Raw genomic sequence first — 17,815 nt, 5'->3', positions numbered from 1 at the left:
TTTTTTTTTTTTTTTTTTTTTTTTTTGTAGAGGGCAAGTACTAGCCATAGGTGGAAAGTGTGATATAAATGTTCCATATTATTTATTGATCTGCCTCTCTCATTATTGTTTCTCTGTATTTAAAAGTGAGACATGGTTCAAGGACAGTTACTAAATGACATTTAATTTCTCAGTTGCTTGCAAGATTTCCATAACAGAACCTAACAATTTTTAACGTAGATTTAACAACGAGCAGGTTTAGCATAAATATGAACTCTAGTGCAGTGGTTTTCAACGTTTTTTTTCATTTGCGGACCCCTAAAAAATTTCAAATGGAGGTGCAGACCCCTTTGGAAATCTTAGATGTAGTCTGCAGACCCCCTAGGACTCTGTGGACCACAGTTGAAAACCACTGTTCTATAGTAACAACCACCTTTCGCGGACCTCTTAGATAGAAAACCACTGCTCTGGTGTCATGAGAGATCCTGGAACATCTACTAAGCCTATGGAAGAAGTCACAATATTTGAGCTCTTCTTTTACCAGGGCAGGGAACATATAATCCAATATGAAGTCATGTGAAGTCTCTAGAATGCAGTTCTGTGCTTTGCTGCACATACACTCGGGCTGTAGGTAACTTACATGTTGGGGACAATTACGGAGGAGTTGTCCCTGCCATGTCTCAGATGACAGTAAGGGATCATGGTAAAAGAATGATGCAAAACCATGCTTGACTTGGTATTATAATAACCCAGGTGGAACAAGGTCCCCTAATGGGTGTGCAGTGAGGGGATTCTCTCTTGACAGCAATTCATGATCTCTTGATTTTTCTTGGTTTGTTTGCTTGTGGCCTAATCCTTACCTCAGTTACACAAGTGCAACTCCCCACTAATTTAATTAGGAGAGTGAAATTGGCACAACAGTCTTATTGGCCTACTTTCCTTTTAATTGTTTCCACATGCCTTAAAGGTGAGCTGAAAAGAGGATTGTTTACATGTTCTTGAAATCCCAAATCAGTACAAGTGAATTTCATCTTCACCTGCATAAAACCCAAATTCTCCACGTTTCCTCCCTTGCAGTCACTATTCCCGCCTATGCCCTGGAATATCAATGTCAGTGTCTTTGTTCCATTGGCTGTAGACATCCCACACAAATAGATCTATGAAATGACAGATCCCAGAGTTCTTTCTGTGGCCCACCTCCTTTGTCATTATTTGTGCTGGCCTGCATGGTTTGGCTTGGAGATCAATTCTAGGGGTCGCAAGTGTGAGGCTATCATGCACAACCCCACTGCAGGACATGAGTGGAACAGAAGGCTTTTCATGGACCCTTTGCACTAGTGGGAATTTCACCCTGACAGAATATACAAGTGTGCTAAGACTTAGGAACATGGACATTGTAAAACAAACTACTTGAAAGTAAAACAAACTATCAAATGCTTAGCAGTGCAGAGAGCCAACTTTCTTGCACCGTGCTTGTTTTTTTGAGGCCACTTACTGTTGCAGGAGAAACAGATCTTATAACTAGGGCTGTCAAGCGATTTAAAAAAATTAATCATGATTAATTACACGAGTAAATAAATTTATCGCGATTAATTGTGCAATTAATCACACTGTTAATAACAGAATACCATTTATTTAAATATTTTTGGGTGTTTTCTACATTTTCGAATATATTGATTTCAATTACAACACAGAATACAATGTGTATGGTGCTCACTTTATATTAATTTTTATTACAAAAATTTGCATTATAAAAAAACAAAAGAAATAGTATTTTCAGTTATCCTAATACAAGTATTGTAATGCAATCTCTTTATCACGAAAGTTGAATTTACAAATGTAGAATCATGTACAGAAAATAACTGCATTCAAAAACAAAGCAATGTAAAACTTTAGAGACTACGTGTCCACTCAGTCTTGCTTCTTGTTCAGAGAAACAAGTCTGTTTACATTTGCAGGAGATAATGCTGCCGGCTTCTTATTTACAATGTCACCTGAAAGTGAGAACAGGCGTTCACATGGCACTGTTGTAGCCATGTTCACATGGCTTTGCAAGGTATTCACGTGCCAGATATGCTAAACATTCTTATGCCCCATCTGGCATGTAAATACTTTGCAATGCCAGCTACAAAAGTGCCATGCAAATGCCTGATCTCACTTTCAGGTGACATTGTAAATAAGAAGCTGGCAGCATTATCTCCCGCAAATGTAAACAAACTTGTTTGTCTTAGCAATTTGTCTGAACAGGAAGTAGGACTGAGTGGACTTCTTGTTTTTGAGTGCAGTTATGTAACACAAAAAAATCTACAATTGTAAATTGCACTTTCATGATAAAGAGATTGCACTACAATACTTACTTGTATGGGGTGAATTAAAATACGATGTCTTTTATCATTTTATAGTGCAAATATTTGTAATCAAAATAATAATATAAAGTGAGAACTGTACACTTTTTGTATTCTGTGGTGTAATTGAAATCAATATACTTGAAAATGTAGACAAACATCCAAAAATAATTAATAAATTTTAATTGGTATTCTATTGTTTAACAGTGTGATTAAAACTGTGATTAATTGCGATTAATTTTTGTAATTACAATTTTTTGAGTTAATAGTGTGAGTTAACTGTGATTAATTGACAGCCCTACTTATAACTAAATAGCCTTTCCTTTCACTTAATTTTAATGAGGTGCCATCGTGTTGGCTCTTTTTTCCCCCCCCCCCCCTTTTTTTTTCTTTTTCCCTCCTGTATTCTTCTCCACTACTTCATCTGAGTCTTTCATATTCCTGCAGCATTGATTCCATGCTCTGGTAGCCTCCTGTTCAGTCCTATGCAAGATTTGCTTAGACTTAATGCTTTTCACTTCAAGCACCTGACACTCAAATTACATTACCTTTTGTTCTACAGCAGTCGTAAGTTTTATAGCTCGAGGGATAACTGAGGTACTGAGCAGTGAAGTGACTGATCCAAGGGTACACAGTCAGTGGTAGAGTCAAAAATGGAATCCAGGTCTTCTGACTTAGTATCGTCTAATGATTAGAATTGTGACTCATTGTACCAATGTTTGTTTTTTACTCACCCATCCATTCACTGAAACTCTTAAAGTATCAGAAATGATGGGCATCTAGAAAAAAGCAAAGCATGACTGTGGTGGCTGTGACTGTGTATTACTATTAACATAGTTGTTTTTACTCAGATCAAAATAAGTCTCTCTTTTCCTCCCCACCGCCAAAGATATTTGACTTGAGCTAACTTAGGGCTTGATTGTGTGCCCTGCTCAGCATCTCACAGGATCATGCCCTTAATTTCAAACAATAAATGAACATGTGCTTGTGAATCAAGGGTCATGTTTAACCAGGCAGAAGCCTTTTTTCACTCTGTCCTTGTAACTGAGATATGACATGCGAGTTTGCAGAGGAGGAATTCAAAATAGAAGAGGAAAAAAGTTGTTTTTAGTTTCATTTTTAAAAAGCAGATATTTCTTGTACTTGAATTTTCTGTGCATGTCAACCTGAGACAGGAACAGTATAAAACTTTAATCTGAAGTTACAGGGGTTGTTTCTACAACTTCTGAGTTCAGAGGCTTGCTTTTTTGTGAGGGTTTATGAAAATTAAATGCTTACTGTGCAGTTGTTGCCATCATTAAAATCATTGTAAAGTGCTGTATTGTAACTCTAAAAATTACATATAGAATTTCAGCCCTATACATTAGAAACACATTAAGGGTGTGTAGAAAATTGACTCTGATTGTATGAGTGGCTATTTGTAATTTTTTGTGAGATTACAGTGGATCTAAGGAATGTGTTTTATAATAATAGCAATTGTTGGCAATGGGTTTGCTTGTTTTTTTGTTTCCTTAAGAATTGCGTAGCAGTGTGTTTCTTTGGTAAACTAGCCTCAGACTACTCTAATGCTCTGTGTGTGTCTTTCTGCAGCTGATTTCACTTAAAAAAAAAAAAATGCAAGCACCTCAGCTGCACAGCTGTCATAGAACACTGATTGTTACCGTCACTACCAACCTGGTATTTTGTCCTACCTAGTTATTATCAACTACAGAAACAATTGTACACAAATGAGGCTAATCATTTATATGTTGGATTTCTGGTTTGGTAACTTAAAACATCAATGAATAAAGATAATTGACGAAGTTCCTCTAAATAGTGCTGACTGGTGAATCATTGCTAATGGTTAAGAAATAGTTGGGAAGATGCAGCCTCAGCTTATCCATTTGCCAAGTAGATAATTTATGGTTACAGATTTTCATAATGCACTCTTACCCCCTTTCAGTATCAATATGCTGTAGCTTGTTACCAAGTTCTTGTGTTTTTAATTTGCAGCTGCATAGATTTCCCCCTCCCCCCCCAGGTTTACATGAAGACACTGGAACTCCTATCTAGTTCCCTTTCAGCAGCTGATGCTCAGCCATTAAGGTTAGATGGTGCTAAAGTGAGGGAGAGACTGCTGAAAGGAAAGGAAAGCGCACTTTTCTCAGTGTCACTGTCTTTGAGAATGAATAGAACAGAGCCAGCCTTTCAAAGTAGCATTCGCACAAGTTCCCTTTGTATATGGAAAAGCCTCTCTGCCCTTGGCAACCCCTGGGTGCTGCAGTGCTGATTCAACAAGACATAAATGGTCACAGTAGGCTTGATTTGTTGAATTCTATGACTGTGAGCTGCTTATTTCCAGTAGTTCCTGCTACCAAGTTTGCAGATCTCCAGGAATAGTGACATATTTGATGAGGGAAGTGTAATCCATGCTGTATTGCAAAATGTACTTTAAAAAATTCCACTCCCCAGCATTCTCTGTTTTAGTGAAAATGAATCCATTATTTAAGCAAGTGCTCCTTCGCTCAAGTGCATTTCTGGGAGATTATTGCAAGGCTGAAGGCAAACTGCTCTTAAGCATTCAAGAAGTGCAGTTTCCTCCAAATTGCGGTACCTGGAATGTCTCTTGTTGCTCTTATGAAATAGACGTTTTATAAAGTAGGGGAGGAGGAACTTGCATTTAGGAGGAATTATTTATATTGGCTTGCCTTCCTTGAGAACCAGCTTAAAAACACTGTTTGAGTCTAGGTTTCTGAAATTGCTTCATAATTCAAATGATTACAATGCTAGGTGGTGAGTGAATGCAGGAATAATATGTTTGTTTGCAGCAACTACTGCCTCTTAACATAGAACAATACTTTCAGCTCAGTCATTTTTTGGGAACCTATTAAGTTTATACTCTTCCTTGCGGTGCTGGTGATGCAACCAATATCTCTAGAACAGCAAGGATTCAGCTCTGACCCTACTTTAAAGCTCAGTGAGTTGAACAGAATAGTCTGATGGTTTCATTTTTGCATGGCAAACCTGAATGTGCTCTCAGTACCAGACGAATAGCCAACATTTTCACAGCTGAATCCCTAATGTCAACGGGAGTTCCAGGTGGTTGGCATGTCTGAAAAGAAGGCTGCTTATTCTGCTGCCTAAATATGGATTTTGGTACTTATTTGCAGGCACCCAAGTTTGACTGTGTATCTGTGTCATCTAGCTCTTTGGATTTATTTTCACCTGGACAACTGCCTTATTAGGTCAAAGTGAAACACTGCAGCCCCTGGGAGCAAATGAGACATCCAGATGTGCCTGGTACAGCATGTGTCACCTAAAGGAGCTGTACAACATTCTAATGGGTAATTTATGGGCGTCATTACCAGAGGATTTTAGAACACTGGACAAGTGTAGCATCCGCTAATGATGCTGCAAAAAGTGCACCAGTTTTCACTGGTGCCATTTCTTGGAACTTCATTGTAAGTCTCATGTTATGATGTTTAATGTTTTTCTTCACGTTCTGAACTCTGGAGTAATGTGAATACACCAGAATGTGAGCTTTTTTTTTTTTTTAATTGAAAGTCTAGGGTGCGGGTGAGAAGCTTGAAAATGGGAACTCCTAAAGTTTCACAAGCTGGAAAAGAAATAAAGAACTCTAATAGACTTGAAAAAACATGTGGGGGGTGTGTGTGTGTGGCTTATCTCATGATTTATTGGATGTATGTGTGAGCTGAGTGTGTGTACTGACTTATGATTTTTGAACACTTGGGGCTGGCAATACTGAGTGTGACTTCTTTGGAGGGCTGGGTCTTATAACATTCCCCCCAACCCACAATCTGTCTGTCTATGAATGCGTCCTCTTCAGGTTTTTGTAAGGACCCACAACTGACTCCCTTGGGAGTGGGGAGGGTGGGAGGATAGAGAAACTCCTCTCTTGACAGCTCAGTCCTCTGAAAATAGTGGAGTCTAAATAGCAATCTGTTAAGGAGTTCTGTTTGGAAACAGATCCCTAAAACCTGGATTGGGGCATGCTAGGCATCTGTCTATGGGTCTGTGACCTCTGCAACACCAGAGAAAACTAAGCAGTGGATGTGTTTTTTGAAGCTCTAATCCAGTGGTTTCAACCTTTTTTCATTTGCGGAACCCATTTTGAATGGAGGTGTGGACCCTTTGGCAATCTTAGACATAGTCTGCAGATTCCTGGTTGAAAACCACTGTTCTGTGGTAATGACAACCTTTCGCAGGCCCCTTAGACATAGTCTTTGGACCCCCAAGAGTCCATGTACCATAGGTTGAAAACCACTCTAATCCATTCATTTGGCTGTAGCTGTGATCCTCCCAAGATTCAGGATCATGTAACAACTGCCCTTAAATAGCACTCTGCCTGTTCAAAAGCTATATGGGTACTAGATCCTCTCAAACCTCCCTGTGAGGTAGATATGGTATTAGCTCCATTTTACAGAGTGGAAACTGAGGTAGAAAGGTATACGAACTTGCCCCAAGCCACACAGCATATCGGTGGGAGGTAATGTTTAAGGTAGTTTGAAGACTTAAGTTGGTATACCTTTTTTACATTGAGGTGTCAGAAGCAGGTGAATGTTAGCATGAGGAGGAGTGGGAAGTGGGTTGATTGGAAGTATACATTTTTACGGTCTTAGCATCTATAACTGCTTTAGGTGCAATCATCTCTTTTCTGGCTTCTCTGCTAGCCTCTGGGCCATTTGGAGGTCGTACATAAGTTGCATGTTGGTAAATCATTGGGAGTTTGTTACTATATATATTTATACACTATACTATCGTCATTATTTGATAGGAGGGTTGTGGGTTTTTGTTTTGTTTTGATACTTCCCACTGACTTCAGTGGGTAGTTTGACTTCGATTAATAGTAGGATGTGGCCAAAGGAGCATGGAAATTACATCAACTTAAACTAAACTTCTGAATTCTTATCCTATCCTCCTTTCTATGCTAGATACAAGGTAGGTCACTTGCTGCCAGTTACTCTGGCAATGGTGGGGATGGGGTGGCAAGTACCTGTACTAGCTAAATCTCTCTTCTTTCCCTTATTTTTCTCTCTCTCTCCTCCCAGCTACCCAGAGATGTGAACCTTGAACCTTCAGCCTTCTAATCCAGTAAAATGCCTCTACTAGTTGATGTCCAGGAGAGGTGCTTTAGCTGGTAATGTAGCAGGTTCAATGTATTCTGAGCCATTTCCTAGCTATGGATGGCACTATCATTCGGGATAAAGCAGGACATTGCTGTGGTCTACCCCAGCCTCAAGCTCTCCAAAACTACCCTTAGTTCAGACTGGTCTTTGAGCGATAGAGAAATTCAATCCTAATGCCATAATTTTAAGGTCTGACAATGTGGGACCTATCAGGCTTGAATCAAGTGATGAACATTCTGGGAAGCAGGGAAATCTTTCCCCACCTCCACCCCCTAGTGGAATAAAGCTCCTAGATCAAATTCTGCTCCTACTCACGCTGCATAAGCTTTGTAGTTGCTCAGGTACCTTCCATGTTTATTGCCAAGGTCGGTGTAAATCTGGAGCACATCGATTGAAGTTACTGGAGTTACTCATGATTTAACACTATTGAGATACTGGTTTCTAGCTCTGTTGGATCACGAGATGTCTACCCTTAAATTTGTTACCAGTCAAAGACCGAATAATGCCTGTCCTGGCTTTCACCACCATGTAACTCTGAGGGGAAATACCACTTTTTTGGGGGAGGGGGTCATAGAATCATAGAATATCAGGGTTGGAAGAGACCTCAGGAGGTCATCTAATCCAACCGCCTGCTCAAAGCAGGACCAATCCCCAACTAAATCATCCCAGACAGGGCTTTGTCAAGCCTGACCTTAAAAACCTCTAAGGAAGGAGATTATACCACCTCTCTAGGTAACCCATTCCAGTGCTTCAGGAAAGAGGGAAAGAAAAGAGCATAATTTTATTTTTTTATTTTTAATAGCAGAATATTTTATTTTTAAAGGCAACTATTTGAGCTATTTATCTCAGTGTACCTATTTATCAGATGGCTGTGCAGTTTATTGTTGAGATATGAACCTTGTGTGTGTACACTTCCTATTTTAGTAACATGCTACATGATTTTTCTTGCATCACAAAATGATTTCATTCCTGCGCATCTCAATGCTTGACTTAATATACTCCACATTAACTGTGGAGTAGCTACTGTTGCCTCCATAATATATCTGAAATAATACAAATAATGTTACCGAGACAAAGCTACTTTAAAAGAACATTATTAAGGTTGCGAAGTAAAGCACTCAAAAGTTAGGAAATGCCACAGTTATGGATACTTGTGCAACTGTAATTTCCCCCTCTTTTGCCTCCTTATTTTGCCTCCCTTATACATTATGATACAGTCTTATTACATGATTACATATTATTGTTTCCATAGGACCCCTGTCTCATTCAGTGCACAGGCTAGACGGTGCTCACTGAATGACCTGCTATTTTGTTTTCTCCTTTTTGTTCAACCTGTAGCCCTGTGCCTTATTTATTGCACTCAGTTCAAACCTTGCTCTGTAGACAGAATTATTAATTTCCTGAGATTTTCTATGGTTCCGATTACTAGCGTATGAGTCCTTCACAAACATTAATAAATGTATCTTCACAGATACCTGTTAGGTGAAGGGGTGGTATTATCCACATTTTACACAGGAACAACTGAGGCAAAGAGAATGAGATAAAAAGTATTCGCTGTATTTGGTTGCCCAATTTGAGACACCTAGGACTTGATGTTTTCAGAGTACTTAGCATTATATGGGACTTCGTATTTTCAAAGTACAGCTCCCATTGACTTCAGTTGTAAGTGTTCGGTACCTCTGCAAATCAGACCCCAGCGTCACAAGATGGATTCAGAAAATTAGGAATTCACAATTAATGACCACTCTTGGAAAGTTTGGTTTAAGTGACTTGACTAGTATCACATGAGAATTCTGTGGCAGAGGTATGTATTATAATCCAATTTTTCAGGGCAATTTTAATCATGAGACCATCCTTTCTCTTCCTGCAATCCCCTGGCTTATTCACTAATGCCTTCCAGTTTCCGCAACAGGTGAGGCAGATAGACAACAGCCTCATTCACTACTACACAACCTTAATTCATCCCCAGAGCAGGTTCATCCTGTGCACTGAATAATGCAGAGGTCTTGTGGGGAAAAAAGTATGTGATCACTTAATAAGACTGTGTCATAACACACATGCACAAGGGGGCTGAATTAAGGTTGCACAGGCAACCTTAATCTGGCATTTTCCAATTTCTGTAGGCTTGACTGAGCCTTTGTGTGTAATTTCCTAGATTTTTTTTTAATTAAAAAAAAAAACAACATAGTGAAAAAAACCTGAAATTCCTTGATGTGGCATCATATTGACACCCACATGGGTCATCAACAGAGTTAGAACCTTTAGATCCACTGCCCAGACCTCTGCCACTTGAGTTTATAGAATAATTGATGGTAATAGGTTGTCCTTGTACTGTTGACCAGCACTAGAGGGGGTGGAGGGTGGGGATGATACAAGGTTTTCCAGTGGGTTCGCGTATATTTGTTGACAGCAGAGGAATGGTGAGACTTGGGAATTATAAATTCCACTCTGAAGGGATGTGTGGTCTAGTGGGCACAGACTCTTACCTGTTCTCTACAAGCATGACCGCTTCTTCTCCATTCATTCCATATTGGCCTTGTCTCAGCTTCTTTGCTCCTGGCTCCTCATCTGATCTGTCTCCCCATTCCCCTTGGTTCCCAGTCCTAATCTTTCTCCACAAACTTTTCATCCAGTCTGTCTCCCATGCCTCTCCCTGGCTCCTTGCTCAAGTCTTCCCCCATCCTTGGCTTCTTGTCCCAGTCGCTTTGCCCAGCCAGTTTCAGTTCTTCCCCTTGACTCCAACATCATGTCAGATCTGTTTCCCATTGCCCCCGCACTGGTTCCTAACTCCAGTTACCTTGTCCAGCCAATCCCAGTTTCTTTTTTCTTCCCTCCTGCCCAACCTCTGCCATTCTCATTAGACTCTTGGTCCTAATTCACTCCTTTCCCTCCTGCTGGTCTGGCTTTTGTCTAACTCTGCTCTCAATCATACAGCTTCCTCCTTCAGGGTGCCAACAGGCAAGTCACTGAGAGCACAGGAGAGAGAGTCTTCTCTGGAGTCAGTTCCAGTGACTGGCCCCGCCCTATCCAGACCCAGAGCAGCTATTACAGGGAAAGTCAGGCTTCACCCCATAACCCTAGGATGGAAGAAGCATGCAGTCACTCTGTGCAGATGGCACATGTACAGTTTGGTTAGCACATGGAGCTGTCAGAAGCTTGAGCATGCTTAGTGAGGATCTGCTAAAATCTAAGAAGTCTCTACTGAGCATGTGTGAACTGAGGTGTGGTTTGTTTGTTTATTTTATTTTAAGGTCTATAATTTGGCCAAAATTGGGTACTACAAAAGGCATGTTCCTGATGCAAAGGCTACCCCTACCAAATTTCAAGTCCTGCTCCAAAGCATAGGAGTGCTAGAGCTGTTCATAGAAAAGGTCCCCAGAATATTTTAAAATGGGAAAAACGTTTCTTTCCCTTGCCTCATTATTAGAAATGGCTCTCCATTTTGATTGAAGGTTTATTTTTATTTTTTTATTTTTTTTAATCTGCCTAGCCGATAACCAGCATGTAAAATTTCAGCCCCAAAGCAACTGAATATAGGGTCTTAAAATGGGAAGTGTCAGGCAGCCTTAATAATAGGTGGCACTATCAGCCCTACTTATAATATATAATAAAAAAGTGAGAAGCAGCAGTTTTGTAATCCAAAGGGCAAAGATGCCCACTCCTTTTTATTGTGGGATTTATTGCTCACTATGAATACAAAGAGTAGGGCCATCAAAAACTAAATCACGTTTTCATACTTTCTACATTTCCTAAAAAAGAAATTCCAATATATATATATATATGCTATGTTAGATGTGGCCTGTTAGGGCAAATTTTAAATAGGGGTGAGGAATCGTCCCCCTGCCCCCCTCCTTTGAATCTTGTGAGAGAAGATTCATAATGCCTTATTTAAAAAAAAAACTTTACATATATTTGTTACATACATCTCACACATGAATGCTATGTTTTTTGACAGAATGGAGGCATGAAGTATGTCATATTATTGAAAACTTTATAGCCTTTTTAATATTTATCACTTCAGTGTAAATCCGTTTTGGTCACTAGCAAATTATAACTTACTAGAAATATATTAAAAGGGAGAGAACCATTCTAAAGATTATATTCTCCTCCTTAGGGTGACCAGATGTCCCGATTTTATAGGGACAGTCCTGATTTTGGGGTCTTTTTCTTATATAGGCTCCTATTACCCCCTACCCCCAGTCCCTATGTTATACTTGCTGTCTGGTCACCCTACTCCTCCTGGACATGGTAGAGGAGACATTCAATAATATTGAGTCCTTTTGCACCTAACCTTTAAATTCTTCTGTAAAACAATAACCTGTGAAAAACAGGAATGGATAAGATTTCTAGTCTTGAGAGGACGCATTGTTAGGGAGTTTGAAACATTCCACTGCTAAGATTATCAGGGAGTGGTTATCCACTCCTTAGTCATTTGTTTCCTAGGAGACAAATGTAATCCAAGCATTTCTCCCCCCCACCCCCCTTGTCTTTTTTGATTGGAGACACTATTGACTTCTGACACTGGAGGAGTTGGTGGAGCAGCACACCAAATGTCATAAGATGGAAATTAATTACTAAATGATTGGTCATAATTCCACTGACTTGCTTTATGATGGAAAACTAGTCCTTCAGCTATACAGCCAGTTAAGAAGCTCTTCACTCTCTGATTGTCAAGAAGGATATTCTTAACCAAATGTTGCTTCTTTTTTTTTTTTTGAATACACACCCTATTTCTGCTGTGACTATGGTATTACTAAAAAAACCAAAGGCATACATTTAAAATGAGATACAGATGCTAAACGTTTATTTGCTAAATTGCAAACTCAGATTCAGTGACGATTTCAAGAAAAACTCTTCAGTGTTTCCTTTTCATATAGGATCAACCTAACTTGTCTCTTACAGATTTTCCCTCCTTCACCTCCCCCGTTGGTGCAATTCCATGTCCTTAATTGGAATTATTCCTCATCTACACAGATGTAAATGAGAGCATCAATGGACCCAATATATATAATGTACAAAACTTCTTTCTTATTGGTTATTTTATGAGAGACCTAATCCTATAGGATTCTCAACTCCCATTAACTTTGGAAGTTATGGATGCACAGTAAGTAACAGGAGGTACTTGGCAGCTTGTACCTTTTAAAAAATCTCTGTGCTGTTAGGTTTAAAATCAGAATATGTATAAACAGTATTTGAAAGTTACTACTATTACTAATTTTTCCTCCCTAATGGACAAATATCATGAATATGGGATATTCTTTTCCTTAGATTTACTCCCTTAAAACACTTCCTTCTCCTTGGTGTTTATGCTGTTCAGATAAAACCGCACATGTTTCTCATAGCATAAATCCTCTTGCCCCCTTCCCATTCGCTGACATCATGAGGTGCCCAGAACTGTCTGCAGCTTTTGGGGCGTGACCAGTGTTGTACAGACAGGGACAATTGGCTTCCTGTTCTTCGGGGCAAACTGCATATGCAGGCCATTTTTTCTCTCTTTCACATGTATGTCAGTGACTACATTCTGAAGTGATTGGCTGTATAAGTACCTAGGTATCTTTGCTATCAACCTACCTTAGGTCTCTCTCTTGATATTTACTTCTTCTAAGGTATCTCCCTCCTATTGAATATTTGTGTTTTTTCAGGTTATATTTTTGTTGTACATTTCCAGGATTAATCTCATTTTACTGCTTGTCCCTGTTCTTAATGTGTTTAGGTCCCATTGTATTTCTGTATCCTCTTTGTGAACCCAGTCTTTTTAAGAGGCCAAGCTCTCTCAACTGCCGCTTACTACTTCATGTCAGGGAATACTCACCACCTTATAGGACCAGATCCTGTGTTTACAGCACCTTCCAGTTCAGTATAATTAGTTGGTTTACTGTTTGCTGTTAGATGCTCTGTATCTGATGAAAACACAGGCATCCAAGTTCTAATTTAACCACCTTGTAGAGGAGTCTGCTAGAAGCTACATACTAAAGCTCACAACAGGGTAATCAGCATTAACATTTTTTCATTGATATATTAAGTGTAATTACTCTCATGATAAGAAACTCATATGTGCAATCCTTGGTGCATCTCTGCACAAACAAATTTTCAAGTAAATCTATCTCTGTTTTGAACTGATGTTTGACATCTGGTATAATGTTTGAAGACTGAATGCAAAATGTCACTTACCAATTCAGATGCTGCTAAAAAGCACAGCTAATTTCACTGAACCCTGAATCTCAAGCTCACTGGGGTAGTCTAATGTATCACAGCATTTTTTGAATACTTCATATGCAATAATTTTCAGTACATAAGTGAAGTCTAGTCTCTTTTTGGTAGACCAAAAGCTGCGTATGTGTATATAAACAAAAATAAATAATGGCATAGAGAATATAAATCGTGTAGGTAATTGTATAATAGGCACATAAATGTACTAAAGTAATGTTAAAAGGATCTCTTGAAGCTTGATGGCCCTTAAATATAACTTTCAAAAAGTTGTTCTATGTTCTGGATACTAAGGATTACAGCAAGTTTTTCCCTATAAAAATGCTCTCTGCTTTGTACATTTTTCTTAAAGGACTATATTAACATCTTCTCACTCTACCTAGTGGGTAACGGACAGGACTGGGACTCAGGAAAACTGGGTTCTGTTCCAGGCTCTGCCACTGGTCTGGTAGGTGACCTTGGACAAATCACTGTCCCACTCTGTGCTATCCCTATCTGTAAATGGGAATAATGGTACTGACCTTTGTAAAGCGCTGGAAGATGTATAACTGAAAAATGCTACATAAGAGCTGGGTATCATAATATAGCTACACTGACTTAAAATACTTTGAAATGATTTTGGTATATAGAATTGCTAACTGAATCAAATAAAAGGGCTTGTAAGTAGACGGCCGCAAATTAGTCAGGCTTTTAGTTTTGGACTCTCAAGCAGCCATTGTGTTAAACTCTCTGAACATGGAAACATCAGGCCATTCCATTGCCACTGCTGGAATATTGTTGATACATGGGTTCAATATGTACAATCTAAGACAGAAGTCTCCAAACTGTGGGGCGTGCCCCCCTAGAGGGGCACAGAGGAAAATTCTGGGAGGCGCAGCTGAGGCCCCAGCCAGTCTCCATACAGGGTGGGGATGGAGTGCCACCCAGCTCTGCTCCTGGCCCTGGCCCCGGCCCCGGCTCCGGCTGCCAGCTCCGTGTCCGGGGCCTTGTTCCTGGCCCCACGGCCGGGGCCCCGGCCTCAGCTCCACTCCTGGCCCTGGCCCCACCCCCAGCTGTGGCCCCAGCCGCTGCCCCCTTACCCCTGTCCGCGTTCCTCCTCCCAGAGCCATGGCCCGGCTCCTGGCCCCAGCTTGAGGGGGAGTAAAGAGGGGGGCATGAGGTAAAAAGTTTGGGGACCACTGAGCTAAGATCATCCTGGAAAGCCTATCAAGCATAGGCTCACAAGGAAGAATCCTTGTGAGCCTATGCTTGATAGGCTTTCCAGGATGAATCCTAACTTGGGGTAAAAGTGAGAAATACTCCTTATGTAGGATCAACAGAATGGTAGGCACTTTCCAGACATAATCCAGGGAGCCTTACTTCACTTAAGACAACATATAGGCAAACAAATAGGATGTAAAATGCAATAAGATTGAAGCAGTATGCTTGAACACCCATACGTGTGTCTACAGCTGTATCTATTTTGCAAGCTTAAGGGCTGGATCCCACAATGAGCTCCAGGAAGGCAGATGACTGCTTTCTGATGGGAGTCCATTGAAGTGAGTGGGGCTTTGTGAAGGCTCAAGGATCTACTCCAGGGGTCGGCAACCTTTCAGAAGTGGTGTGCCGAGTCTTCATTTATTCACTCTAATTTAAGGTTCTGCGTGCCAGTCATACATTTTAACGTTTTTAGAAGGTCTCTTTCTATAAGTCTATAATATATAACTAAACTATTGTTGTATGTAAAGTAAAAAAGGTTTTTAAAATGTTTAAGAAGCTTCATTTAAAATTAAATTAAAATGCAGAGCCCCCTGGACCGGTGGCCAGGACCCGGGCAGTGTGAGTGCCACTGAAAATCAGCGAAGGCGGCACGCGTGCCATAGGTTGCCTAGCCCTGATCTACTCAAACAGATCCAGATGCAGGAACAGGGTTGGGGGATTGTGAGTTTGGAGGAAGGTTTGTAAGAATCTTGTATATTGTGTAAAGAATCTTGAAGTATCTTTGTAGGATAAGGCAACACTTTGAAAGTAGATGATCCACAAACATGACAGAGTTTCCAAAAGCAAAAGTGTGGTTCTCCTGTTCTCCCCCCCAAGCTTTAGTTATGTACTAATTTCAGAGTGATGATTTTTTAGGCAAAGCAAGAAGCATTTTTCTTTAGAACTTATTAGAGTTTGATTTAAGGATATTTACTTCGTATATTTTGACACGATGTTGACAACTTGTGTTTTACCCGTTATGGAGCGTTAACTTTTTGAATTTCAGCATCTACTGTCCTTATATAATTATTGTCTAGTCCCCCCAATGATGAAAATACAAATAAAAGCTTAAAACCAATAATTTTGCACAGCTGTGAAAAATTAAATTGATTAAAATAGAAAAAATGGTTAAACAAACATTGATATTTGTTGAAATTATTAAAAAAACAAAAACAAAAAATTGAATTCTGCCAAGCCTAGATATAGTACTGAGAAAGAGTAAGTGTCAAGAGGTTGTAGTGTAACTTGACTTTTTCCAGAAGGGGGGAAAAACAGCTAATGTTTATACAAAAATCTTACCAAAATGACTTCAGTATGGTAGGCTACTTGAAGGCCTGCAACCTCTGTAGCAATAAGTAACTAGAACAGCTGTTTATTTTTGAGTTTCTCTTACAGACCTACCTATCTTGTTTTGAACGCTTTTAGTGAAAAAAATAGCATCCTATTCTGTGTCTGAACTGACATTTTTCTAAGTCCGTTAAGGACACGCTTTACATCTTTTTAAAGAGTTCAAACCGAACAATTCAGAATATCTGCACTCTGACCTCTGATTGTACTGATACAAGGATTGCTTTGATCTACAGAATAAACATTGAATTTTGGTGTAGGCTTCCCCATCACAGACTGACTGCTAGAGTTTTCAGTGTGTCCAGAAAGGTTAATTAAAGTTAACCAATCAAAATTCCTCAATAGCCTTAAATGACTTAAACTCTGATTAGATTGGATTTTTTTTGTTTTCTCAGAAAAAAAAGTGTATGGATTAATTTGCTTTTGTAGTAGAATTGCACGGATGTCATGTGGCTGAAGGATTAAGTCCTTTTATTTTTAAAACAGTTGCTAGGGTGTTTTAAACCTTTCCTTTTTATCCCTGTTTCCTGTTTTTTGTTTTGTTTTTACAACAGCAAAACAAAAAAATAACATTTTATTCACTTTTAAAGGGGAATCTGTTTGTCTTCAAAGTTGACATGGAAAAATAAGAAATTGTAGTTCTTCTTCTAGTTTGGAGTAAGAGGGAAATTTCCAGATATTATTGAGCATTAGGAATGTAAACAGTGATAATAGTTTGGGTTTTTTTCCTTGAAAGCCTTATTTTAAATAAAATTGAAATATTTCATTATTGGAGTAATAATCTCTGGCAAACAAACGCTGTTCATTTCTGTCAAGAAGCAAAAAGAAATCCACTGTTTTCCCTGCAAAAGTATTGCTTATACATGCGGCTATGCAACTAGATCATGTTTATCTTTTTTTTTACTCTTTCTCTTTGCAGAGTATTGGAAAGGGGTCCTTGTGGTGTATAGACCCAGAATATAGACAAAATCTCATTCAGGCTTTGAAAAAGACACCCTATCATCCATATTCACATGTGTTCAATACACCTCCCACATCTCCTCAGGCATATCAAAGGTAAGAAAACTAGAACACCTTTTATAACGACTATTATTTCTATTGAGCTGTACTTCTTGGATAAGACATTAAACATAACTAATCACAATAGTTATGACAATATGGTAGTGAACAAAATATTGAAGTATAATGGTCAAATCCTTTACTTAATCTACAGTATTCCTTACCCTCTTGATCTCTTGGATGATGGCAACATGTTGATCCTGATAAATCCATAGACTGGAAGAAGTAGTGTTTCCATGGCTAATTTATAACATTTCTCAACAAAAGCAAAATGTAAAATGAACACATGCAAAAGCAAATGGGAAGCTTTAAAATATCAGTTTGTCCTGTTTCAGTAGATAAAAATATCTGACTCTAGCAAGCAGGGTGCGAGTGAATTATTTTTCTCTTGAGCTTGATTGAGTAGTCTTTTAAGACTGTGTTGTCAATGCAACTGTCAAGTCTCCATGTAAACTCTACATCTGGTGATTTAAAACTCTTTTTGTTGTGGTTACTACGTGCTCTGTAGGTGAG

At 39.2% G+C, this 17,815-nt stretch overlaps 1 protein-coding gene across 5 annotated transcripts in view; it reads left to right on the top strand.

Moving 5' to 3' along the window:
* FOXN3 (forkhead box N3) overlaps window positions 1-17,815 on the top strand; it is a 311,867-nt gene that overhangs the window by 158,072 nt on the left and 135,980 nt on the right. For all 5 annotated transcript variants that reach the window (XM_024198710.3, XM_024198711.2, XM_024198713.2 and 2 more), the window contains exon 3: window positions 17,163-17,299. In XM_024198710.3, coding sequence (XP_024054478.1) covers window positions 17,163-17,299 — 137 coding nt within the window. The remainder of the gene's footprint in view (window positions 1-17,162; window positions 17,300-17,815) is intronic.

The sequence above is a fragment of the Terrapene carolina genome, unplaced genomic scaffold, assembly GCF_002925995.2.
Source record: "Terrapene carolina triunguis isolate 2854851 unplaced genomic scaffold, T_m_triunguis-2.0 Scaffold96, whole genome shotgun sequence".
NCBI lineage: Eukaryota > Metazoa > Chordata > Testudines > Emydidae > Terrapene > Terrapene triunguis.
Note: the sequence above shows the minus strand (reverse complement) of the source record. Positions and strands in the feature narration are given on the sequence as shown.